The 24,568-nt window shown below is 57.2% G+C and overlaps 1 protein-coding gene across 4 annotated transcripts; it reads right to left on the bottom strand.

Annotated features, from left to right (window-relative positions):
• Nucleotides 1-1,528: 1,528 nt before the first annotated feature.
• On the bottom strand, nucleotides 1,529-21,803 carry LOC127058642 (uncharacterized). Of its 4 annotated transcripts, none has more exons than XM_050968887.1 (24): nucleotides 20,741-21,803; nucleotides 20,097-20,171; nucleotides 17,528-17,656; nucleotides 17,223-17,315; nucleotides 16,612-16,721; nucleotides 15,772-15,953; nucleotides 15,250-15,350; nucleotides 14,945-15,088; nucleotides 14,634-14,792; nucleotides 14,151-14,253; nucleotides 13,360-13,439; nucleotides 12,974-13,093; nucleotides 12,217-12,534; nucleotides 11,619-11,748; nucleotides 10,809-10,931; nucleotides 10,029-10,142; nucleotides 5,855-5,981; nucleotides 5,673-5,727; nucleotides 4,910-5,089; nucleotides 3,936-4,121; nucleotides 3,536-3,678; nucleotides 3,113-3,197; nucleotides 2,427-2,632; nucleotides 1,529-1,826 (listed from the first exon to the last, which is right to left on the bottom strand). In XM_050968887.1, exons 1-24 carry the CDS (start codon nucleotides 20,882-20,884, stop codon nucleotides 1,691-1,693), a joined length of 3,243 nt encoding a protein of 1,080 aa, XP_050824844.1. In that variant the 5' UTR covers nucleotides 20,885-21,803; the 3' UTR covers nucleotides 1,529-1,690. The 4 variants fall into 4 exon arrangements, with proteins under 4 accessions (XP_050824844.1, XP_050824845.1, XP_050824846.1 ...); XM_050968888.1 differs by having other exon boundaries at nucleotides 2,432-2,632; nucleotides 15,772-15,860; XM_050968889.1 differs by lacking the exon at nucleotides 10,029-10,142 and having other exon boundaries at nucleotides 2,432-2,632.
• Nucleotides 21,804-24,568: the final 2,765 nt, after the last annotated feature.

Here is a 24,568-nt window from a genome sequence, read left to right as displayed (position 1 = left end):
CAGTATCCAGGTCAGGCTGTAGTGTTCCAAACAGCTCCAGCTCCATCGATACATTACCCCGCAGGCAGGGCCGGACTAACTGTTTGTAGGCCCGGCCCCAAACATATTTGTGGGCCCCTGGGGAATAACTGTAAAAGGAGCCGAGGGTAAAAGCACAGTGGGGCAGGAGCTAGGATTGGTCCCTGGAGCAAGAGAGGGGCCAGGGGTAAACTGCAAGTGCAGTAGGGCTGGGAAGGGAGAAAACAGAACTCTCCCCCCAACACACATAGAGCAGGTACCTACCTTGTTCTAGCCCATTCTCCTTGCCTCTCTCTGCACTGAGCTGCCCCTCCTCTTCCAGCCCTCTTGGGTAGGTGTTGGGAGTGAGAGGAGTGGAGGCTAATGTGGTTACTCCTATAACCGGACATTTAGTTTCCAGTCCGCACTGCTAACCAGACACTCAGGTCTGGTTTTCTACTGGAGTTTCCAGTCTAAAACTGGATACCTGGCAACAAGGCTGCCAGAAAAGCCTAGGCAGAAGAGGGGCAAGCAAGCATGTTTAAGTGGGGGGTGGGGGAAGCAAGTGGTGGGTGTACTAGGGAGTGGAGAGGAGCTAGTGGGCAGGGCCATGTCTGCGGTACTGCCCAGGTAGGTTGGAGACTGGGGGATCAGTCGAGACAGTATCCCCAGCCCAGGTGACATAACAGCCAGTGGTGGATTTAGAGTTAATGGGGCCCCCCAGCCCTGTGCTCAGCTTCATTTTTGGGGCTCCTCCTTGGGACCCAGCCAAGGAAAAGAACATTCTCTCTTATCTCCCCCTGCCCATTTTTCATGCTTTTTTTCTTCCTCCTCCTCCTATAAGTAATAGCAAGTAAATGAAAATAAAGTGAGGTACCTTGATTGTTCTTGAGTCAAACTTATTTTTCCACAGACCACTTGAAAATTGTGGAGGGTCTCAACGGACCACTTAATGATCTGTCCAAATATTGTTTGTACATTAGCTAATGTAAAGCGCTTTGGATAAGAGCGTTTTATTTAAAAAAATGTAAAAAACACGGGGGTGCGGGGATTGGTTAGGAGATGGAGGGGGCTCAGGGTTGGGGCAGGAGAGTGGGGTGTGGAGCGCTTACCTGGGGCAGCTACTGTTTGGTGCGAGGGGTGCAGGTGGGAATGTGAGGGGTGTGTGCAGAAGTCAGGGCAGGGGGCTGTGGGAGTCAGGGCAGGGGGCTGGGTGTGTGAGGGGGGATGGAGGAGTCAGGGCAGGGGGCTGGGGAGGTGTGGGGAGTGCAGGGGTCAGGGCAGAGGGCTGGGTGTGTGTGAGGGGGGTTCAGGGAGATGGGGTGGAATCAGGGCAGGGGCTGTGTGGGGGCAGGGGGCTGTGAGGGGGTGCAGGCGTCAGCAGGGAGATGGGGAGTGCAGGGCTCAGGGCAAGGGGCTGGGTGTGTGTGGGAGGGTGCAGGGAATGGCTGAGTGTGTGTGAGAGGGGGCAGGGCACAGGGCAGGAGGGTGTGCAGGGGTCAGGGCTGGGGGTTGTGTGTGTGTGCGCGTGTGCGTGTGCGCAGAGGTCAGGGCTGGGGGCGATTCTGGATTGTGATTGGCTGGGATCCTTCCCCAGCCAGCTGATTTCCAATACATGGTTTCTCCAACTGTGTCCTGGAGTCTGGAATGTGCCCACGGGATCACGAACTGATTTGGAGCCACAGCTGGGTGTTCACGGCCTCTCCGAGAGACTGGGGCCTATCAGGGCCACGCCACGTCGGATGGGAAGGAAACTCCTCAGCGAGGCTGCAAAGGGCCTGGCTCTGGGACTGGCTGGGCCTGGGCCTGGGCCAGGCTGGCTCCTCCTGCTGCAAGGCATGGGGAGAATGGGACGAGCATTGAGAGCAGCACGAGGCTCTGCGGCTGGGGGCATGGACAGCAGGGTCCTAGCTCACAGGACATACAGGGACCCAGCCTGGGCCAAGCAGGACGCTGCCCAGTTTTAGCTGTGGCCGGAGTGTTAGTGACACACTCCGGTCACTCGGTGCTCGTGGGACAGGGCAGGGGGCTCTGCTTGCACCCCAGCAGATGCCAGAACCTCCTGCAACGCCCACTGGGGCATCAAGCCAAACCTGTGACAGGCCGAGCAGCCCAGCCCCTGGGGGCGCGTTGGCATCCAGAGCAAGCTGCCCATTGGCCTGAGTCATGTGCAGACGCCCCCGGGCTACCTGGGGGCACATTTCCAACTCAGCTCTGGGGGTGCAGTCAGGGCAATGGAGTCCCCGCTCAGCTCTTGGCAATGGGAAGACAGCACTGTAGGGGGGAGGACAGCCTCCAGGCTCCTTGGGGGTGAGGGAGAGAGAGCATGGTAGCCTGAGACCCTTGAGGCAGGGGACATTGCAGGGGAGGAGTGGTGGCTCTGGGCTCATTGAGGAATGCCTGGGGGTGCAGTTCTTTCTTTTGCCTACCTCACCTGGCGCTCCTGCAGCAGGTAGCCATTGAGGTCCATCTCCAGTAGCCGTGGGGTGATCACCAGTGGGCTTGGCCGTTCCAAGTCCCGCTCTGGCCAAGCCCCGCTGCTCCCCAGTGCCGGGAAGCTCCACAGCTTGGGGGGCCCTGCCTCCCTTGGGCCGTGCAGCCGGAGACCCTGCATGGCCAGGGGGCTGCTCACTTCCTGCAGTCAGACACAGGCACCTCACTGCTGCTCCAGGGCAGAGAGCTTCCCGCCTCTCCCTTCGCCCCCATGGAAGGGCTGTGGCAAGGGGACCCTGTGAGGAACAACTGGGGCAGAAAAGGCCGGAGGGCAGACAGGGGAGCTGTAGCCTCTTGAGTTTGCCAGTTCCATCCTGTGTGGGCAACACTGTCTCTCCCTCTGGGCTCTGCGTTTCTGCCCCATGCCTGGATCTGGGGGAGCAACACCAAACTCCTGCACTTACCTCAAGGATGAATGTGGCCCAGACAGGCCAGTGGCAATGCAGGCAGCACCCTCCCCCTAGGGGCAGAGGGACCCTAAACCCTCGATGTGCCCAGGCTGTGCTGGGCCCCCCAGGGCGAGGAACCTCTCAGGGGTAGCCCACTGATAGCCCTAGCCCCTCCAGACATCACCCAGCCTAGTCCGGGGCAGGGGAGGGGTCGTAGCTGGCCAAGACCCTACCTGTCCCATCAGCACTGGCATCAGCATCTTGGGAGCGGGTTGGGGCCGCGTGTGGCTCCTTCCAGGAGGGATTAGTGCTGTCGGCCTGGAGCAGACGGGAAAAAGCCCCGGGGAGGCTGTCAGGAGGGGAGGGGGCTGGGGGATGATCCAGGTGCCCAGACCTACCCACCTTCCAGGGGGCTGCAATGGGGGGAGGGTTGAAGGAGACTGGGGAGGGTCTGGGATCTCAAGGGAGGCTGGAATAAGAGGGGCTCCGGAGGGTTGGTTTGGAAGTGGGAGCTGCCCAGAGGAGGACAGTGGGCAGGATGAGGGCCCACAGCTGCCCCACTCCCTGCTGCCAGAGCCAGCAATGCCAACAGACAGGGGGATCCCTTGGGCCGATCCCTGCCCTGCCCCCCCCATCTGGGTGTGAGTGGGCATTACCGGCCAGCCCACGGCAGCACAGGCTGGATCAGAAACAGCCCTGAATGCTCCTCCACGTGCGTCAGCGTCTCACTGAGCAGCTCTGCCAGCTGCAGCTGCCTTGCCCAGCTGCGGCACCGCTCGACCTGCCAGCGCTGGAGCCTCTGCCAGGGATATGGAGGAAACCAAACTGGGGTCAGTGTGGAGAGCACAGAGTGCCAGCACCCCAACCACCCAGCATGCCCCCAGCACATGCAGACACATGCCCCCAGCACCCCCACGCTCCAAAGGGACCCCCAGCTCATCCACACCCTGCTAGCTGCCTCTGGCCACAGACCCACCCGCTCAGAGCAAAGCGCCTCTGGGCTCCAGCCAGGGAGCGAAGGGATTGGGGCTGCAGAGCTGTCCCAGCCAGCCTTACCTGCTGCCTCAGCGCTTGGAGTCGCCCCAGCGCACTCTGCGCCTTCACACAGCCACAACTGCCCTGAAGTTGCTCCAAGGTTTCTTCTGCCTCCTTCATGCGGACATGGGCCAGGTAACCCCTCACCAGGCCCTCGAACCTCTGGCGGCGAAGCCATCGGAAGCTCCCCATCAACAGGCTGGCGTCCTGCGGGGAAAGATGGTCCTTGAGCAGAGCACCACTGCAGCCAGGTATGGTCCTGTTGTCTCTACACTGGGGTTCCCAGGCACTCCATTACACCCTCCCTGTGGTCTGCAGTAGACCCCAGTAGTCAGCTCAGATGCTGTTCTAGGCAGCCCACTCAGGAATCATGGCAGAGCCCTCATGGGCTAAACGTAGCTTGGCCTTCTCCGGAGCCGGGTGCGGCACAGGGCTCTCTTAGCTCATTTCCTGCTTGAAGCAGCATGGGTCTAGTGGTCAGAGCACAGGGCAGGGAGTGGAAAGTGCCATGGACTCCTGAGGTGGCCTCGCTGTACCTCAGTTTCTCCATCTGTAAAATGTGACTTCTAGGACTCATCTGTCTCCTTGGAGGCGTGAGGATTTGGAAGGTATTTGGAGACACTCCGACAAAAGGGTGAGACACATTCTAGACTAGCCTCTCTGAGCTGATGGGCCCCATTCACTCATCTGCCATTTGGTGCAATGCCATTGACTCAAGGCAGGGAGCTGCCCGGAGAGATTATCACACTCAGATCTGAGCGTGAGCAGTTTGACATTCCTCCTCCCCCCCATTTAAATGGTGGGCATCTCCAGCCACCCCATCTCCCAGATGAAGGGAAAATGCCCCCCCCCCCCCCCGTTGCCAATGGTTAGAGGCCATGAGTAAAAGCAGCTCAGTGCCATGCAGGAAGCAGAGGGATGCCAGGGGAGGTGCCAGCAGGTGATTTCAGCCATTCCTCCAGGCTTGGCTGGTGTCTCAGAGCAGGCTCACCTACCTGGTACAGGCCCCATGGCACCTGGCCTCTGCATACACCTTGGTTCAGCACCTGTCTGTTGTGCTGCTCATCCTGCTGAGTAAACAGGACCCTGGGGGCTCTTCTCTTGGCCCTGGCGCTGCCAGGCTCGGACCTGGGACTCAGCCCCCCTCCTGTGCTCATCAGCTGGCCTTGGGTTAGCTGGAGAAGAATGGCAGGAGACGGTTAGCCCCAGGACTGGCTCTAGGCACCAGCAAACTGAGCACGTGGTTGGGGCGGCACAATTCCAGCCACCTCTCTTTTTAAAAACAAAAACAAAAAACACACACACACACACACACACACACTTTGGCAGTTGCGCTCTCGGAGGTTGTCATCTTTTTTGCTTGGGACGGCAAAAAACCTAGAGCCAGCCCTGGTTAGCCCCCAGGCCTAGTTCCCCCAGCAGGGTGTGTGCAGCTCCACTGCAGCCAATGGTGAATCAACACGGGGGCGCTCTTCCCTCCACCAGTGCTGAGCCATGCCCCAGAACATACACTGGAGTGCCCATCCTGAGCACAAGAGCTGGCCAGCTAGTGACCAACAGGCATCGCTAGCTGTCTGGCTGCCTCTGTGGCTGGGCACTCAGAGACCTGGGGATGGATGCTGGGTGTTCAGACCCACACTGCTCATCGCAGCTTGAGAGGCGTCATGCCACCTCAGCTCCCTGCACTGACTCGCGCCAAGGGCAGCTCAGCCAGTCCAAGGCCTGTACTGCCCAGCCCGGCCTCCCAAGCTCCCTTACCGGGACAGCATGGGAGCTGTGGCCTCCTACAAGGTGCTGGTCCAGAGCCAACGGGCTGAAATGAAGGGGAGAAGATCTGGGTAAGCAGTTAGGCACCTGGTCCCACGGAGCACTGGGGAGCTGGGCTGTGTGCCCGGCAGTAGGGAGCTCGGGAACTGAGACGACGCCCCCCAACCACTTACCCTGCTCCACCCACGGCAATGCCTTTTCCCAGTGCTGGTGCCGCAGCTCCCCCTTGATCTGACATGTCCTGGGGCTGGGGCAGCATCTTGTCATTATCGCTTATACCTTCAAGCAAGCTGTAAAAAACTGAAAGCCGTGGAAGCTGATCTTGTCTGTTGCTCTCCCTCCATCCCCAGCACCCCTGATGGAAAAACCCCTTCTTCTGTTGCTGGAGCACTGCACTAGCACTGGTCGCCATGGCAATGACACAGCACCAAGCACATTGTACTAGGTGTTGTACGGGAGTTGGCTGTGTTTCTAAAGCCCTTAGGTATCTCCATACCAGGATCATTAACACTAAGTCCCCATGGCAACAGTATCTTGGTGCCATGAGTTGAGGTTGGGCAGGTCAGGAGTACAGGTATTGAAGGCTATATGCTGTTTAGGAAAGACAGAAATAAAGGCAAAGGTGGTGTAGCAGCATTGTACATCAATGAGGAGGTTAACTGTAAAGAAATAAGAAGTGATGGAATGGACAAGACAGAGTCTGTCTGGGCAAAAACAACACTGGGAAAGAAAGCTACTAGAGCCTTCCCTGAGATAGTGCTTGGGGTGTGCTACAGACCGCCAGGATCTGATTTGGATATGGATAGAGACCTCTTCAATGTTTTTAATAAAGTAAACGCTAATGGGAAATGTGTGATCATGGGAGACTTTAACTTCCCAGATATAGACTGGGAGGACAAGTGCTAGCAAGAATAGTAGCGCTCAGATTTTTCTGGATGTGATAGCAGATGGATTTCTTCACCAAGTAGTTGAAGAACCAGCAAGAGGGGATGCCATTTTAGATTTGGTTTTGGTGAGTAGTGAGGACCTCATAGAAGAAATGCTTGTAGGAGACAACCTTGGTTCGAGTGATCATGAGCTAATTCAGTTCAAACTAGATGGAAGGATAAACAAAAAAAGATCTGGGACTAGGGTTTTTGACTTCTCAAGGGCTAACTTTAAAGAAGTAAGGAAATTAGTCAGGGAAGTGGATTGGACTGAAGAACTTGTGGATCTAAATGCGGAGGAGGCCTGGAATTACTTTAAGTCGCAGCTGCAGAAACTATCAGAAGCCTGCATCCCAAGAAAGGGGGAAAAAAACCATAGGCAGGAGTTGTAGACCAAGCTGGATGAGCAAGCATCTCAGAGAGGTGATTAAGAAAAAGCAGAAAGCCTACAAGGAGTGGAAGAAGGGTGGGATTAGCAAGGAAAGCTACCTTAGTGAGGTCAGAACATGTAGGGATAAAGCGAGAAAGGCTAAAAGCCAAGTAGAGTTGGACCTTGCAAAGGGAATTAAAACCAATAGTAAAAGGTTCTATAGCCATATAAATAAGAAGAAAACAAACAAAGAAGAAGTGGGACCACTAAACACTGAGGATGGAATGGAGGTTAAGGATAAACTAGGCATGGCCCAATATCTGAATAAATACTTTGCCTCAGTCTTTAATAAGGCTAATGAGGAGCTTGGGGATAATGGAAGGATGACAAACGGGAATGAGGATATGGAGGTGGATATTACCACATCTGAGGTAGAAGCCAAACTTGAACAGCTTAATGGGACAAAATCAGAGGGCCCAGATAATCTTCATCCAAGAATATTAAAGGAACTGGCACATGAAATTGCAAGCCCGTTAGCAAGAATTTTTAATGAATCGGTAAACTCAGGGGTTGTACCGTACGACTGGAGAATTGCTAACATAGTTCCTATCTTTAAGGGAAAAAACGTGAGCCGAGTAACTATAGGCCTGTTAGTTTGACATCTGTAGTATGTAAGGTCTTGGAAAAAATTTTGAAGGAGAAAGTAAAGGACATTGAGGTCAATGGTAATTGGGACAAGTTACAACATGGTTTTACTAAAGGTAGATTGTGCCAAACCAACCTGATCTCCTTCTTTGAGAAGGTGACGGATTATTTAGACAAAGGAAATGCAGTAGACCTAATTTACCTCGATTTCAGTAAGGCATTTGACACGGTTCCACATGGGGAATTATTAGTTAAATTGGAAACTATGGGGATCAATATGAAAATTTAAAGGTGGATAAGGAACTGGTTAAAGGGGAGACTCCAACGGGTCGTACTGAAGGGTGAACTGTCAGGCTGGAAGGAGGTTACTAGAGGAGTTCCTCAAGGATCAGTTTTGGGACCAATCTTATTTAACCTTTTTATTAATGACCTTGGCACAAAAAGCGGGAATGTGCTAATAAAGTCTGCGGATGACACAAAGCTGGGGGGTATTGCTAACACAGAGAAGGACCGGGATATCCTACAGGAAGATCTGGATGACCTTGTAAACTGGAGTAATAGTAATAGGATGAAATTTAATAGTGAGAAGTGCAAGGTCATGCACTTAGAGATTAATAATAAGAATTTTAGATATACATTGGGGACACATCAGTTAGAAGCAACAGAGGAGGAGAAGGACCTTGGAGTATTGGTTGATCACAGGATGACTATGAGCCGCCAATGTGATACGGCCATTAAAAAAGCTAATGCAGTTTTAGGATGCATCAGGCGAGGTATTTCCAGCAAAGATAAGGAGGTGTTAGTACCATTATATAAGGCGCTGGTGAGACCTCACCTGGAATACGGTGTGCAGTTCTGGTCTCCCATGTTTAAGAAGGATGAATTCAAACTGGAACAGGTTCAGAGACAGGCTACTAGGATGATCCGAGGAATGGGAAAACCTGCCTTATGAAAGGAGACTCAAAGAGCGTGGCTTGTTTAGCCTAGCCAAAAGAAGGCTGAGGGGGGATATGCTTGCTCTTTATAAATATATCAGAGAGATTAATATCAGGGAGGGAGAGGAATTATTTAAGCTTAGTACCAATGTAGACACAAGAACAAATGGGTATAAACTGGACACTAGGAAGTTTAGACTTGAAATTAGACAAAGGTTTCTAACCATTAGAGGAGTGAAGTTCTGGAACAGCCTTCCAAGGGGAGTAGTGGGGGCAAAAGACATATCTGGCTTTAAGACTAAGCTTGATAAGTTTATGGAAGGGATGGTATGATGGGATAGCTTAATCAAAGATCAACTGCCAAAATTATCAGCAGATAAGTATGCCCAGTGGTCTGTGATGGGATGGGATCTGAGTTACTGCAGAGAATTCTTTTCTGAGTGCTGGCTGGTGAGTCTTGCCCACATGCTCAGGGTTTAGCTGATCGCCATATTTGGGGTTGGGAAGGAATTTTCCTCCGGGGCAGATTGGCAGAGGCCCTGGAGGTTTTTCGCCTTCCTCTGCAGCGTGGGGCATGTGTCACTTGCTGGTGGATTCTCTGCATCTTGAGGTCTTCAAACCATAATTTGAAGACTTCAGTAACTCGGACATAGGTTAAAGTTTTGTTATAGAAGTGGATGGGTAGGGTTCTGTGGCCTGCTTTGTGCAGGAGGTCAGACGAGATGATCATATTGGTCCCTTCTGACCCTAAAGTCTGAGTCTATGAGGTCACCCAGGGGAGTGAATCCTAAAGCAAGATGCTCGCATGAGAGAGCCCAGGGGTGAATGTGCAGCATCCAAATGCAGGCAGCAGCAGCACCAGGCGGGAGGGATCTCAGACCAGTCGGGGCTTTACTGATCGGATGATCATTGCACCCAGCAGGGACCAGACACTGGTGCTAGGAGCTGATGTCAGCCCAGCAGCTTGTAAGGGGACAGCTCAGGTCTGCAGTGGCTGGAGGTTCCACAGGCACTGGCTGGGGTGCCAATGTGGGCAGTGAAGCGGGAACTCCAGCCGGACGTTCCACTTTCTGGGTGTCACAAAACCGAGATACCTCGGAATATCCTAGTGCATCTCTGATAGCTCTGGATCACTAGCTGTGTATTTGCTGCTTTTACCACCTGGACCTGGCACAACTGCCCAGCTGCTGTACAAATGGGCCTCTCCTGCAAGCCTGGGCAGGAGTACCAGGGGGCTGCAGGGAGCAATGCTAGGAGGATGCCAGCAATTTCAAACTCAGAGGTCTGCTTGGGAGAGCTGGGAGCAATCAAGGCCACCCAAGATCATGTTGGCAGGAATGTGATCCAGGAAAGGAAGAGAAGCGGCCCAGCTTCACAGTCAGCTGCTCCGGAGACCGCACCCAGGTCTGTAGAGCCCTGGGGCAGCCTTGCCATGCCGGGCTGGGAGTCTCAGGCCCAGCGAGTCCCATACCTAGGGTAGCGTTCCCAAGCAGCGTGTGGATTTCAGCTCCTGCTGTGTCCTCAGGGGTCGCTGTCATCAGCCCGCCACACGGGCTGTCCAGGAGCCGAGCCAGCACGTGGAGCTCTGCAATCCAAGCACTAACGAGTCAGCTGCTCAGGAACGAGCATTGCAAGCCACCTTTCAGCAGAGGGCACCAGCACATGGGGCAGCAGCAGGGACCGCGCCCAGACCCGCTGGATCCAAAACCACAGCCCCTGCTGCCTGAGCTGAAGGGCAGGGCCAGCAGCTCCAAGGCCCAGCTGACTCAAATGGTCTGGCCACCAGAGGCGGAGGCAGCAAGCTACAGGCTACGGGAGCACCCAAAGTGCTTCTTGTGCATGCACCAGCTCAGCCTCACCACCCCTGGGCCACACAGTGGGGCAGTGACTTGGCTGGGGTCTACAGGCAGCACATGGCACAGCCAGGGCTGGAACCCAGGAGTTCTGGTGCCCATTGCCCTGCAGTAACTATGACTCTGCTCCCTGCATTACTGTCAGTGGATTTACCAATAGCTCACCCACTACACTGTCTACGTAGCCTACAGCTGACCAGGGCCCTGCCCCAGGCTGTGAGGGTAAATACATCGAATAGAGATGGGGCAGATCAGGACCAGGCAGGACTAGCCTGGTGGGGCGGCAGGGCCCCAGGAACAGGCTGCTCCCTCTAACTCTAGGGCCTCTGCCCGCTGGATAAGGAGCGCACTGCGCAGGGGGCTGCTGCTGCCCTTCCCCCCGTTCCCGGTAGCTTTACCTTTAGCCATAAGCCCTGCCCGCAAGGACTCTATGAAGGCCACCACGCGGCTGTCAGCTCCACGGCGTCCCTCTGCAGGCGCTGGGGTTGCCCCGCCCTGGGACAGGGCATCTGGGGAAGCACCTGGGTCAGGTGGAGACAGGGTCACTCCTGGCCATGGAAGGGCAGGGACTGGGTGGGCACCGTTCCAGGCAGCAGCGCACAGCAGGGCTCCTCTCCAGGCATACCCGCATGAGTGCCAGTGGGGGGGGGGGGCTAGGGACCCCCAGTTGGCTGGGCACATCCCCTTCTCTTCACGGTGCCAAGCAGAGGCTGTGATCACGGGGGCATTGTCTGGGCATGGCAGAGCAAATTCTTCTGCTGTAGACAACACCCCCTGCCCTGCCCTGCAAATGCCACCCAGGCACTTGGGGAGCAGGGCCTAGAACTCCCACCGGTCTGCTCCCCAAAGACAGGCCTCTGCTGTCTGCTGCCCAAGCCCAAGGAGGTCGGCTCCCTTCGCTGCTGGCAGTAGCAATCCCTTCACCCCCAGGGGCCTTGCTGCAACAAGACAACATGCCCAGAGACACAGCATGGGACGCCAAGGGAGCACCACCCACCCTACAATACACGGGCAGAGCTGGCTTCCCAAGGCAAGCCATGGGCATGATGGGCCCTACCCTGCAGTCTCAGGCAGACCCCCAGCGACATCAGCTGAGGGCATTGCCCCCCAGCATGCCTGTGCCAGGTGTCCTTGTCCCTCTCTAGCATCACCCTTAGTGCCTGCCTGGCCTGGGCTGGTGAAGGCTGCCTGCAGTATGTCCCACTCACCTGCTCTGGGAGCACCCCCATGCCTGGTGGGCCCTGGGGAAGGAGCAGCTATTCCAGCAGGGGTGGGGGGCAGAGTCAGCTCGGGGAAACCTCTGGCCTGCAACGTAAACTGCGATCCAGCTGCAAACATCTGGAAATCAGACCAAGAATCCTCAAAGTCACCATGGCAGCAGCAGTGCCCACCCCGGGACACCGGAAAGGGCAGTGACGGTGCCAGGCTCCCAGCCACCCCCTCGCTTTGCCCAGCCCCATTCAAAATGCTGCTGAAATCCCCTTCCTAGCCCATTGCTCTGTCCCTGTCTCCCCTACCCCCACCTCAGCCTCATGCTGCTCCTCTGATCAGCTCATACCAAGTCACTGCCCTGCCCCCTCCACTCTGCCAGACAGTTGCTGCAGGGCCATCCACAGGATTCAGGGGGCCTGGGGCAAAGCAATTTCGGGGGCCCCTTCCATAAAAAAAAGTTGCAATACTATAGAATACTATATTCTTGTGGGGGCCCCTGTGGGGCCTGGGGCAAATTGCCCCACTTGCCCCCTCCCCCCGGTGGCCCTGAACTGCTGCACCCCCCCCACCACCATGCATGCGATGTCACTTCACCTTTGGGGCTGTCTCCACTCGCTCAACCAGCTGCTCCTGTGGCACCGGCTGTGTCTGCTGCACCAGCTCCACTGGCTGCACCAGTTGCACCAGCACCCCTTGCTGCATTGGCTGCACTGGCAGGTTCTGCAGCACTAGAGTCTCCACCTGCTGAGCTGTCTCCCCTCCCTGCGCTGGCTGCACCACGGCCACCTGCTTCATGGGATGCCCTGTCTGGGATGTCTCCAGGTGCTGCGCCATCTCTGCTGAGCGCATCGTCTCCAGGTGCTGCGCCTCCTCCACTGGGTGCCATGTGTGCTGCCATAATCTCTGCCTCTCCTAGAGCACAGGAGAGATGACCCCACCCCAGCACTGACCTTCCGCACACAGGGCAGGTCCCAGGCCTCCCCAGCCTGACCTTCCGCACACAGGGCAGGTCCCAGGCCTCCCCAGCCTGACCTTCCGCACACAGGGCAGGCGCTGATTTTGGCCACACAGCTGCCCTGGCGAGGATAATCCTGGCAATGCGTGCCCACGGGAGCATGCCCAGCTCGGAGGGCTTGCCCAGGCCATGCCCAGCCCTGTCACACACCCAGCATCCAAGCAATGAGCCCCCCTGGACCTACAGATCCTGGAAAGCCCCATGGAGCTTGGACACTCCTTAACGTTACAGGCAGCGACTCAGGAGAATCTGAAATCTCATCTCTTCCCCGAGGCGATCTTGTGCCCCCTGAACCAGACCCCATCCCCCATCATGCCAGGCCCTGCAAACACCCACCTCCTCCCACTTGGCTGCCATGGTCCTGCAGCGCCTCTCCCAGTGCTCGGCATCCTCACAGCTTTGCAGTTGGGCTGCAGCTAACTCTGCCTCCAGGGCAGCCAGGCGCCGGGCCAGGAGCTGGAAGACACAAGCCAGCACTTAGACCGAGACTCAACTGCAGGCCAAGCTCCCTTGCCTGGCTCTCCCCGTCTCCACCATGCCCCTGCCCATCTCCATCCTGAGGAGGTGCCAGCCCCCAATCAGGTGCCAGTTCACTCTTATGGCAGTGCGGGCCCAGGCCCAATCCTCAGGAAATCAGGAGCAAGAAGGGAAAGAAAGAGCCGTCCTGAGAGGTCCCATCAGGCCAATCTCCTCTCCCCTCCCCCTGACAGCAGGGCACCCACCTCACAGGTAGCCGAGGCCTCTGGTGTTTGCACTGCTCCATTCCCTACTGCAGTGCCCCAGCTGGGGCTCCTCTCACCCCCTGCAGAGACAGGCACAAAATAAAAGTATTTAGGTGCTTAACTCCCACTGGTTTCGAGTCACCCAGCCTGGGCAGCTGATGCACAGAGGGCATCTCCCTGCAGTGCCAGCCCCTCCCAGCTGTGAAATTTTCCTCCCCAACTATGTGCTCACCCAGGGAGCACCAATCCACAGGCTGGGCCAATGCAGGCCTGGCGTGCTGGGCTCCCTGGGTACTCTGCCAGCAGGAACAGCACAGGGCAGCAGGAAGGGCAGCCTGGGCGTTTCCTGGAGCCCTGCCCCCTCTGCCCGGGGGACATGACCTTGAACCCCTCCAGCTAGAGGAGAGGCTGCCCATCCTGGCACTGATGCAGCCCAGGGCACACAGGGCAGGGCTGGGCACACTCAGTCACATCCCCCCGGCCCAGTGAGTCTCTGGGCCTGATCCCTGTGCTGATCTCGTCACCTCTCTGGTACCATCCCCCAGGCCTTTGCACATCCTCCCCCACGCCCAGATTGGCTCCCAGATCCTGCCACGCAGATCGGCAGCCAGGCCCCTGGGGAATGGGGTCTTGGGGAGAAGGCAGCTGCTGTTAGGATCCCCTGGCACTTCCGGCCTCTTGTTCAGGGATCCAGCCCAGAGCTGCCCTTCTAGGGGCTGCTACTCACCACATGCCTCCCCTCCCCACAAGGTGAGCTGGGGCTGGGCTGAGCAGCCCTGGACAGCAGGTACCTGCAGGGTGTGTGGCTGGCTCCCCTTCAGCATCTTCCTCTTCCTTTCCAGCTTCCCTGAGCCCTCTGGCTGGCCCACCCAGGGCCCCCAGCCCCGGGGTGTCCTGAGCAGGGAGAGAAGGGGGTGGGGAGAGTTGTAGGGAGGGAGAGAGGGAGTGATAGAGGGAGACAGGCAGTGGGACCAGAGACCTGGATCTGCTGGAGCATGGGGGTAAGTAACTCACACGGGGCAGGGGGGCTAGGAGCAGGGGGTAATACCCATGTGGGGGCTGAGAGTAGGGGGAGTAATGCTCCGGGGGTGCAGAGGGGCAGAAGCCTCGAGCTCATGCAGGGAGGACACTAGAAGCCACTGTCCAAACTCACGAGCCCTTCTACAGCCTGCACGGGGGCAGCTCGGCCATCCCACCCAGGGTGGATCCTCAGTTTTGGGGAGAGTCTGCAGTGTGGCCAGGCCGAGGGCATCGAGCATTGCAGGGGGACTCACCTCTGGGTTCGGGAACCCCTCTTCAGGTCGCACCATGGACTCTGCCAGTCCTTCCCCGAGCTCCCTTCCTGCTGGTGGCCCCTCCTCAGCAGCCCCCGCGCCGGAGGGGAGCAGCCCCCCTGGGCATGCAGCAGGGTTGGACAGGGCACAGTCACTGCACTGGGACAGAAGGAGCGGGGTTAGTCCTGGCACTGAGTCCCTCCTCCCCATCCGCCGGGCCAGCGTGCAATGCCAGGATGTCGCCCTGCGAGCACAGCCAGGTGCAGAGCCTATGGAGCCAACTCCTCTCCTGGGCTAGCTGGGCCCCTCACCTGGGTGGCCGCATCCCTCCGCAACCACGCCTTCTCCTGCAGGAACCCATCCAGCTCCGCGATGCACGAGTCCCGGCTCCTCAGCTCGGCTTCCAGGTGGGCCCGCTGAGCCCCACTCTCCTGCTCCAGGCCTTGCAGGTGTCTCTGCATGGGCAGGGATGGCAGGGCTGGTTAGCAGGGCACCCGGGCCCAGGGGATGGTGGGGCAGCAACAGCAGCAGGGAGAAGACAGTCCCTCCCCCCCCAGGACTTTGGTGGGCTGCAGCAGTGCCAGAAGCCGGCTCTCCATCCCTCCCCCCTGCCCACCTGGGTGCTCTCCAGCTGGGCTCGGAAGAGCCGGCTCTCCTTCGCCCTCATCTCACTCAGCTGCTGCAGGTCCTTCAGCTGTCGTTCCTTGATCTCCAGGTCTGGAAGAGACCGACAGCCGCCAGGCATGAGACGGCACTTCTGTCAGGCCCTTGGGTGGCAGTGCAGGGCAGTGTCCCCAAGGGACCCCAAGCAGGGACCGCCTGCTGCCAGCAAAGACCCCAGGCCGGGGGTCATCCAGAGCCCCACTGCAGAGGCTAGTGGGTGGGAGGGCCAGGAAAGCTGAGTGCTGGGACTCACAGGGCACCCTGGGCTCCGATGCTGGCATCACTCGCATAATGGCTGGTCTGGAGACTGCAGCTCATGCACCTGCCAGAGGCCATGCTGCAGGGCCTGCACGTGGCCAGGCTGGGGGCCACGACGCATGGTGGAGAGCTGCAGCCACAAGATTCAATGCTGGAGAGCCCAGTGCAGCCCGGGCCCTTATACCCATGTCACAGGGGGTGGGACACAGCCCCTCACCTGCCTGAGCCTGCAGGAGCCTGCGTTTGATCTGGACCACCTCTTCCTTAGCCTTGTCTACAGCCTTCTCCACTTGCTTCCTGTGGCTCCTGAAGGACAAACCCCATCTCACTCGATCACTGCCTGTGCCCCAGGCCAGCCCCTGCCCAGCTGCAGATGGGGGAACCTCCAGGGTAGAGTAACTAGGACCACACGTGCAGGGCAGAGAGCCTGTTTCAAGGGGCCTCAGCACAGAGCCCAGCTCTTCAGCCTGGCTGTCCTGCCCTGCACCCAGCCCCATTTTGGCAGAGGGGTGTCACATTCGCAGCCTGTCTCTGGGACCAGCTGGTTGTTGTGGATGGCGCAAATCCTGCACTGTCCCCGGCCCTGCAGCTACAGCCACTGCTCCTTTTGGGGTCAAACCTAGCTTGCTCCGAAGGGGCGCTGCTCTGCTGTATGGGTCCCACTCAGCATGGGACTGGTCTCCCGTGAGTTGTTTGGGCTAGTTGTTCAGGAGCCTGCTGGCCTCAGCTAACAGGCCTGAGGGTTTAGCTGTTAGATCCAGGAGGCCCAGACTCCCTCCCCCCAGCCCAGGGCACAGCGTGACATAGGGCAATCTGACCTTTCTGTCTTCCATTACTTTCTCTCTCCCTAGGAAATACAGTTCTGTCAGCCAGACACAGTTGCTGTATGTGGGGGAGACCTGAGCCTGGAGGTCTCAGCTCTGCTGCAATCTGTCTCCTCAACCCACCCCAGGAGCATGGCTGATAGCAGGTGCCAGGAGCAGCACATGATAAGGGTGAAGGACATAGCAGCAGGCAGGGAGGCTGCAGTGGACACAGCTGCCTGCCCAGCGGGTACCTTTTGGGGCTGGGTGTGGCCAGGGCGCTGGTCACATAGCTGACAATGTCCTTGTTCAGATCCACCAGGCGGGACATAGCTGCCTCTGCCGAGCTCAGAGCCGCTGTCACCTGGCGGCAGAGATGGGCAGCCCCTGAGACAGCCTCTAGCAGGGGCAGGGGCCTAGGGACAGTGCCCACAAGTAACTGCAGGCTGCCAATTGCCCTGGGTGAAATGGGCTGGGGGAGGGCGCAGCCCAGGGCCCACATTTGATGGTCTGCCCCCAGCTAGCACTAAGCAGCAGCATGATGGGAGAAGCCCCTGGAGTCTCCGCCTCCCTCCTCCTTTGACTTGGCTTCTCCTGGTTGGGTCCTGCTTGGTTAATCTCTCCCAGTGCCCCAGGGGCATCACCAGCCCAGAGCAACTGGCCCGCAGGAGTCTGGGCTGGTGGGCAGGTCCAAAGCAAACCAGTGGAATGACACTTCCAAGAGCCAATAAATAGGAGTTGTCTAGCTGGCGAGTGGCTACGTGGGACTGGACAGGGCGCATTGTGGGCTCTGGGGTCATGGCATTGCTGTACCAGTCACTCAGCCCCAGGGACAGCAAAGTGGCTCCAGCCTGCCGGGTATTACCATGCCAGCCACGTCACCCATGTGCACGGGGAAGTCGTCGGGCAGGCTGTGGCTCTCCTCCCCCAGCCCCAGCTCCGCAGAGCAGCTGAAGAACTGCAAGGGAGAGAACCACAGGTCAGAGTCCAGCCTGCGTCCTGGGCCAGAGGGAACATCTGCTCACCAAGGCCCAACTGGGTGAGCCCCAGGTGTGCCCATTTCAACCTGGAGCCTGCATCTCTGCACAGAGGCATTGCCACGCGTATGGTGTTTGCCTCTGGGCCCCCCAGGTTCTCCCCTGACCCCCGCACACCATACACCCCTCTGACCTCCTGAAGCTGGCTCAGGAGGCTGCTGCGCTGCCCACAGGACTCCTGGTATCCCACAATGAAGACAGTCACTTGCTGCTGGTATCGCCTCTTCTTCACGGGGTCCCCCAGGACTGCTACCAGCTGCTCCTGGGCATCCAGGAGAGAAATTCTGGGCTCACGGAGACTGGAATAGTGTGCCCCTTCCCATGCTCGGGGTGTATGACGAATACACACCCCTGGCTCTCCCCTAAGGCTGCTCGGAGCCAGTTCTGCCTCACTCAGATCTCCAGAGCTCACCCAGCAGGGGCGTTTGCATGTTGGGAGACGCCCCACCCCCTCAGCCTGCAAAAGCTGTTTGGACAAGGTGGACTGTGGCATGTGGCCCAGACTCCTCCTTCTGCCCTCTCCCCAGACTAGGCTAGCCCAGGGTGTGAGCCTTTGGCTTTCCTTGCTTGCCAGTACAAGCCTTTAGCAAATGGGTATGTTCCGTGTAGCGTCCAGGCGGGTGTCTGGCATCTCTGCCATACAGCATCAAGGTGGCCCAAGCATGGGAGTGTTACAAACATAACAACCCCTGGTTCTTACAGCACCTCCCATCAGCTGGGCTCAAAGCCCTTTACAGAGGAGGTTGGTGTCATTATGTCCATATGGGGAAACTGAGGCACAGCAAGGGGCTATGACTTGCCCAGTGTCACCCAGCAGGCCAGGAGAGAGCCAGGCCTAGAAGCCAGGTCTCCTGAAACCCACTGCGGTGCTCCTTCCACTAGGACACACTACCTCCTGCAACAATGCTGGGCAAAGAGCTAAAAACCCACCCAAATCAGTGGCATGGACTCCCCACAATTCACAGGGGTCTTGTTATTCACTAAGGTGATCCAGCCCAATTTGCATCTCACCAGGACCTACCACTCACAAAACTCCTGCCAAGGTGGGGATTTTCCTAGTTGAACACTTTCACTTGAACTATCAGGATGCACAAACATCCCCATGTAACAGTTTGCTGCTAATCTGCCCTGAGGAGTCAGCGAGGTGCCCGCAAAGGGGTTCCGCTGGCAGCACTCGGGGCGCAAGCCAAGGGCCACACAGCCTGGCTCTGCTTCTGTACATTCGGCACCAGCCGCCCTGGCACCCTCTAGCCAGAGCTCCCAGCCCTGGGGTTGCATCATCACCAGCTGTGCCAGAGGGGAAGAGAACAGTGGAGCCCTGTGTGCATGGGTGGGGTGGGCAGGGCGGGGACGACACTGGAGACTTGAGTGCATGGAGCTGGGGGGGCAGGAGACTGAAGCCCTTTGTGCATGGAGCTGGGGGTCAGGGGGAGGGGCGGGATGCAGTGGGAGGGCTCCTTAGGGCTGCAATTAGCCTCCAACCTGATTGGTTACTACACTGCCCTTAGCCTCCCCACCATTTCAGTCCTGCCTCTGCTCCCCATCCCTCCCCTGACAGAAACTACCCCACTTGGGAAGCAAGTCTGTAGAAATTTTGGTGGTGCCCAGAACCTGCCCAACTCCGCCCCCTCAAACTCCGCCTCTACCTGCCTAAGGCTCTGGGCGGGGTTTCAGGGGGGAGATCTGGGGTGCAGGTCCTGGGCTGGGGATTAGGGTGCAAGAGGGGTGCAGGCTTTGGGAAAAAGTTTGGGTGCTGGGTGCAGGGGGTGGGTGAGCAGGAGGGGGTGAGGGCTGCAGACTTTGGGACGGAGTTTGGGTACAGGCTCTGGGCTGGTGGTGGGGGTGTAGGAAGGGGTGAGGGGTGCAGGCTCTGGAAGGGAGTTTGGGTGCTGGGTGCAGGCTCTGGGCTAGGGCAGGGGGTGGGTGTGTAGGAGGGGGTGAGGGGTGCAGGCTTTGGGACGGAGTTTGGGTGCAGGCTCGGCTGGGGGTGGAGGTGGTGCACGCTGGGGCAGAGGATCAGGCTGCAGGGGAATGAGGGTTGGGGCTGAGGGGTTTGTGCTGCGGGGGGGGGCTCAGGGCTGGGGCAGAGGATTCAGATGCAGGGGGATGAGGGCTCTGGCTGGGGATGAGGGGTTCATGATGCGGAGGGATGAGGGCTCTGGCTGGGGATGAGGATCAGAGTGCAGAGGGATGAGGGTTTGGGACGTTGGAGAGGCTCAGGGCTAGGGCAGAAGAGCAGGGTAAGGGCAGCCTGCCTTGCCATTAGTGGATGGCAGGCGCTACGACCCTGGGGCAGCAGACAGCAGTTCTGCTGGGAGCCGCTCTACTTGGGCAGCAGGAGCAGGCAGGGACGCGGCGGAGGGGGGACGCAGAGGGAAGGGTGGAAAGCGGAGGCCGGGACCCGATCCAGGCAGGGATGCGGTGGGGGGAGACCTGCAGGGGCCGGGGCTGGGACCCGATTCAGGCAGGGACGCGGTGGGGGGAGACCCAGCTCCAAATATTGCTGGAACATGGCCCCCAGCCCTGAATATTCCTGGAGCCCGGGCGCCTCGAGCCCATATAATCCGCCGCCTATGCCCCATGCAGGGGCAGTGGCCTCTCCTTGCAACAGCCCAGCCCTGGCAGCTGTTTCACCCTCTCCCTGTGGGGCAAGGGGCTGTGGAACAGGCCCGGGGAGAGGCACTGTGCCCTGTTGAACCTACCACATCCTCCACAATCTCTGTGGCTGCTTGCGGGGCAGACGAGACCTGCTCACTGTGCTCGTAGGCCTGGATCACCTGATAGGAAGTGAAAGGGTTAATCAGCAAAGGCCAGGAGCACTGCCAGGTATGACCCACTTCACCCCCCATCCCCCCCAACAGGCCCAAGGCCCGTTGCTAAGGTTGGGGAGAGCATCCCAGCTTGAGCAGGCAGGGAAAGTGCCAGGAAGGTGGCTGCCTGCCCCTCACCTATGGGGATGAGCAGAGCCAGTAAGGAGAGCAGGAGCATCTCTGCTGAACTGGGGTGCAGGATAGGAGAGGGAAGGGAGCAGAGGGTGATGTGTAGGGAGCGAGGCCTGCATGCCCCTTTTCTCTGCTGTAGAGATGGGTGAGGCAGCTTGGCCCTCTCTGAGCTATTGGCTTAGGCTCTCTGCAGCCTCAGGCAGATATCCCTGCAGCAGCTTCCTTTCACAACCACGTGGGCTACAAAGTCCTCCCTTTAGCAGCAGTGCTCCCTCCACCCCTCCTATGGCTGGAAGCTGTGCCACACTTGGGTCAGGGCTCCAGCAGGGAATAAAACGGGATCCCTGTTCAGAGGCAGTTTGCAGCTCGACAAGGATGGGTGTATGGAAATGCTGTTTGCTCACATGGTCAATCCGCGCCCGGATCTTTTCCAGCTCTTCCCTGGTTTCCTCAGCCTGCCGCACTGCCTTGGAGTACATGGTGGCTTGGATCACAGCTGGGGCTGGCCCGGCCCAGCTGTGGAGGCTGCTGTCCCAGCTGGTCTCCATGGCAGCCAGCCTGGGCAGGAGACAGGGGTGATGCAGTGGGAGTGTCTGCTCACAGCCCACGTAATTTGGTTCCTTGGCTTTGGGGTTTCTCTCAGCCCAGCTCTGAGAGAATCCAGATCTTCCTTTTCTCCTCTCTTCCACAGGTGGCCCCTCCTATACACACAGCACAGTCCAGGAGGCTGGTTATGGGGCTGGGTCCCTCACTGACCCACCACTAGCTGCTCCATAAGCTGGCTCCTAAGCCTGGGGGTGGGGTGGGGTGGGCAGTGTTGCATCATGTGGCATGCAGGGCGCTGGATTTGCTGTTTACACCAGAGTCACCCCCTCACCCTTCTTGTTAACACAGCACCAAGGGGCAGAGATTGATGAGCTCACAGCCAGGCAGTTCACAACCAATGTAGCTCTGGCCCATGCTCAAGGGTTGGGAACAGACACCCCGATCTTGCTTTGGCAGGTTACTGGAGCTGCGGGAGCAACGTGCTCAGCGCTCCCACTCCTCACACACCACAGCAGTCACACCACCTCTGGGCGTTTCATTGCCTTGTCCAGCTGAGTGGGAGGGAGAGTGGCTGGGCCATTCCAGTGACAGACCCCCCAGCATACAGTGGGGCTCTGCACAGGTGTTAAGGGATCACTGCGATGATCTAATCTAGCCTCCTGCACAGCACAGGCCAGGGAATCTCACCCAGGGATTCCTGCAGCGAGGCCATAGCTCCTAGAGAAGCCCACAGTCACTGGAGAGGCTGTGCATTAGATAGCTATGGCCTGTCGGCATAGCCTAGCCTGTGCCAGAGCATTAGACTCATGAGATTTGTGAACCTCACAGACATGCAGTAGCTGGAGAGAAAGTATAAGGGGCAACACACCGAGTGGAAAAAGTCCTATGCTTAGAAGTCACTCACCTGCCTGGAGCTCAGCATCGGCTGCTATTGACTGAGTGTCGCACTGTGGGGATATTTTCCAGCCTGATGCTCACAATGGTTACTATAAACAGGTGTTTAGTAACAGTCTCCAGGGGAGAGCGCGCACACCCCCCAGCTTCTACGGAAGGAGGAAATGGAAAATCACCTACACCCAGGCCTTAGCCGCTGTTACTTACCTGGCCCCATCACTAGTGATCAGGTTGGCAGTGGTGGAGGTTTTCACCAGGGAATCCAAACCTCCTTTAACTGGAATTTACTTGGGAATACCCTAAACTTACAGCAAAACTCAGCCACCACCAAGCAGCTCTGCGAAGAGGCATGGTCAGGTAACTGGCCAACAGTTGGGATGCTGCTCACTCTATAAGTCAGTCTAGCAAAGAACGGTCTGACACCATCCAGTGGGTGGACGCTGAAGCTAGACAAATTCAGACTGGAAATAAGTGTAAATGTTTAATAGCGAGGGGAATTAACCATCAGAACAAATTTACCAGCAGTCACAGTGGATTCTCCATCACTGGCTATTTTTAGATGGAGTGGATTTTTTTTTTTTTAAGTTATGCTCTAGTGCAATGGGGGGAGGAATAGCTCAGTGGTTTGAGCATGGGCCTGCTAAACCTAGGGTTGTGAGTTCAATCCTTGAGGGGGTCACTTAGGGATCTGGGGCAAAAATCAGTACTTGGTCCTGCTAGTGAAGGCAGGGGACTGGACTCAACAACCTTTCAGGGTCCCTTCCAGTTCTATGAGATAGGTATATCTCTATATTTAAACTGGAAATTAATTCTGCAAAGGCTTGATGGTCATAACAGTCCCTTCTGGCTTTGGACCCCATGAATTAGCCCAATTACTAGTCACACCTGAGATTACTATGGACATTACAGATACTGTGTCCTTTGTGCTATTGATACCATGTTCCCCCTCCCTTGGGAAATGGATCTAGTCAGTTTCCCTTGTCAGATCTCAAGTGCTTCTATTTTGCATATCTCCTACCCAAGCAGCTAAGAGCTTTACAGTGACTCAGAGCTCAGAACACACCTCTCTGAGGGCATCTTTACACCCCCACCTCAGGCACACGGGAAGCCCACATTTCAAAAGGGACTCGATTGAAGACTTCCATTTTTACTTAACTGTCCAGAGCAGAAATACAACCACCAGGCAGAGAACCCAGTGCAGCTCATTTCCTCTGCTCCTCCCCAGCCCTGAGGATGCCTCAGTGGCCCTGCCACCATGGACACGGGCCATCTAGCTGGGGCTATTGGAAGGGGACAGATTGTGCAGTGACTGCCCAGGGAAGGTGGTTTATTTGGAGTGGAAAGCAGGGCTCACATACTGGGACTCACCAGCTTATTTCAGAGAAACTGACAGCACATACAATGGGCTGAATCTCGGACTTTTCAAACCCCACATAGCCACAGGCATGCTGGTACAGCCCAGGCCAGGCCACATTTCACTACGGAGGCTGCAAGGGAGATTTAGTCCAGAGAGCATCAGGGAAAGAAACTCCCAGCAGAACCTCTCCAATTCAGTAACTCTAGCGACCGCACTTCTGCATTCTGAAAGCAAGGGTGTAACTGAACAAATTATTACAGAAAGTGCTGCGTTCATGTAGTGCCACAACTCCTCTGGGCTTCCCCCTGCCTCGCTGCAAGCTCTTGAGACTCACAGAAGGTAAAGTGCCCCCATGCTGCAATGTCAGGCCTCAGAGCACACACTGCCACCGCGGTGTTCCTAGTTTGCTAATCTACCATGGTTGACTGGAACTGGGAATGGAGTACTATTCAATGCATGCAGGGTGCTACCTCTACACCTGCCCCAGAGTATGGGAAAGGTGTGTGCCCCTCCGCATGGTGGGTAGGTCAAAGTCCTAAGCATGCTAGCACAAGGCATGTCTGCACTTCCCATGAACACACTGTGATGCCTCCCATCCGGTAATGCATCAAACAGCATGTGCCTCAGCATGGATGGAACTGCATGACGTGGTACTTGCAGCTCATGTGCGGAGACCACTGACCTAGAGGAGACAAAGCCCACAGAACCAGAGAGCAACACCAAGATCTAAGGAGACAGTGTGGTATTGGGGGTCTGCTGGGCTGAGACTCTCACCTCCACCCTGGTGATACACAGTAAGGGAGAGCTGGCAAGCTCACAGCCACACCCGCTGGGCAGGAATTAGAGCTTGTCCACACAGGACAGTTTTACCAGTTACTGGTATGATTAAATCAGTGCATTTAACCAACCTAGATATCCCAGGGTAACTCTCTGGTGCTGGAATATGCAAGTGTCCATGTGGGGGTTACATGGGTAGAACTAGCACAGTTTAAACACACTGTCACTTACAACAATAGACCTTCCCTCTGTTGACAGCCCTCAGGCCACTGCTCAGCACATTCATCCTGGTGACTAACACAGCGTTCAGGACCAACTGCTGAGCTTCAGAGGGGTCCAGCAGCCGCTTCCCAGGGGGACAGGGCACAGCTACCATCCTTCCAGGAGCCCAGAACTACTCTGCTAGGCTCGGAGAACAATACATTGTGTTTATCACCCTCTGGTGGCTAGGTACTGCATTCACAAACAAAGCAACTGTGGGTGTCCAGCAGAGAAAGATCATTCCCCATATACCAAAACAGTAGTGAATGACCCCACCCCGAGCCCACATCACTGTTCATGGACCTCCCGCTCCTGTGACACTCCTTCCCGCAATAAGGGCCAGTCTAGCGTTCCCCACCCCAGACGTCACCCTAGCACTAGCGGAAGAGGGGACAGG

Source organism: Gopherus flavomarginatus, chromosome 9 (assembly GCF_025201925.1).
Source record: "Gopherus flavomarginatus isolate rGopFla2 chromosome 9, rGopFla2.mat.asm, whole genome shotgun sequence".
Lineage (NCBI taxonomy): Eukaryota > Metazoa > Chordata > Testudines > Testudinidae > Gopherus > Gopherus flavomarginatus.
Note: the sequence above shows the minus strand (reverse complement) of the source record. Positions and strands in the feature narration are given on the sequence as shown.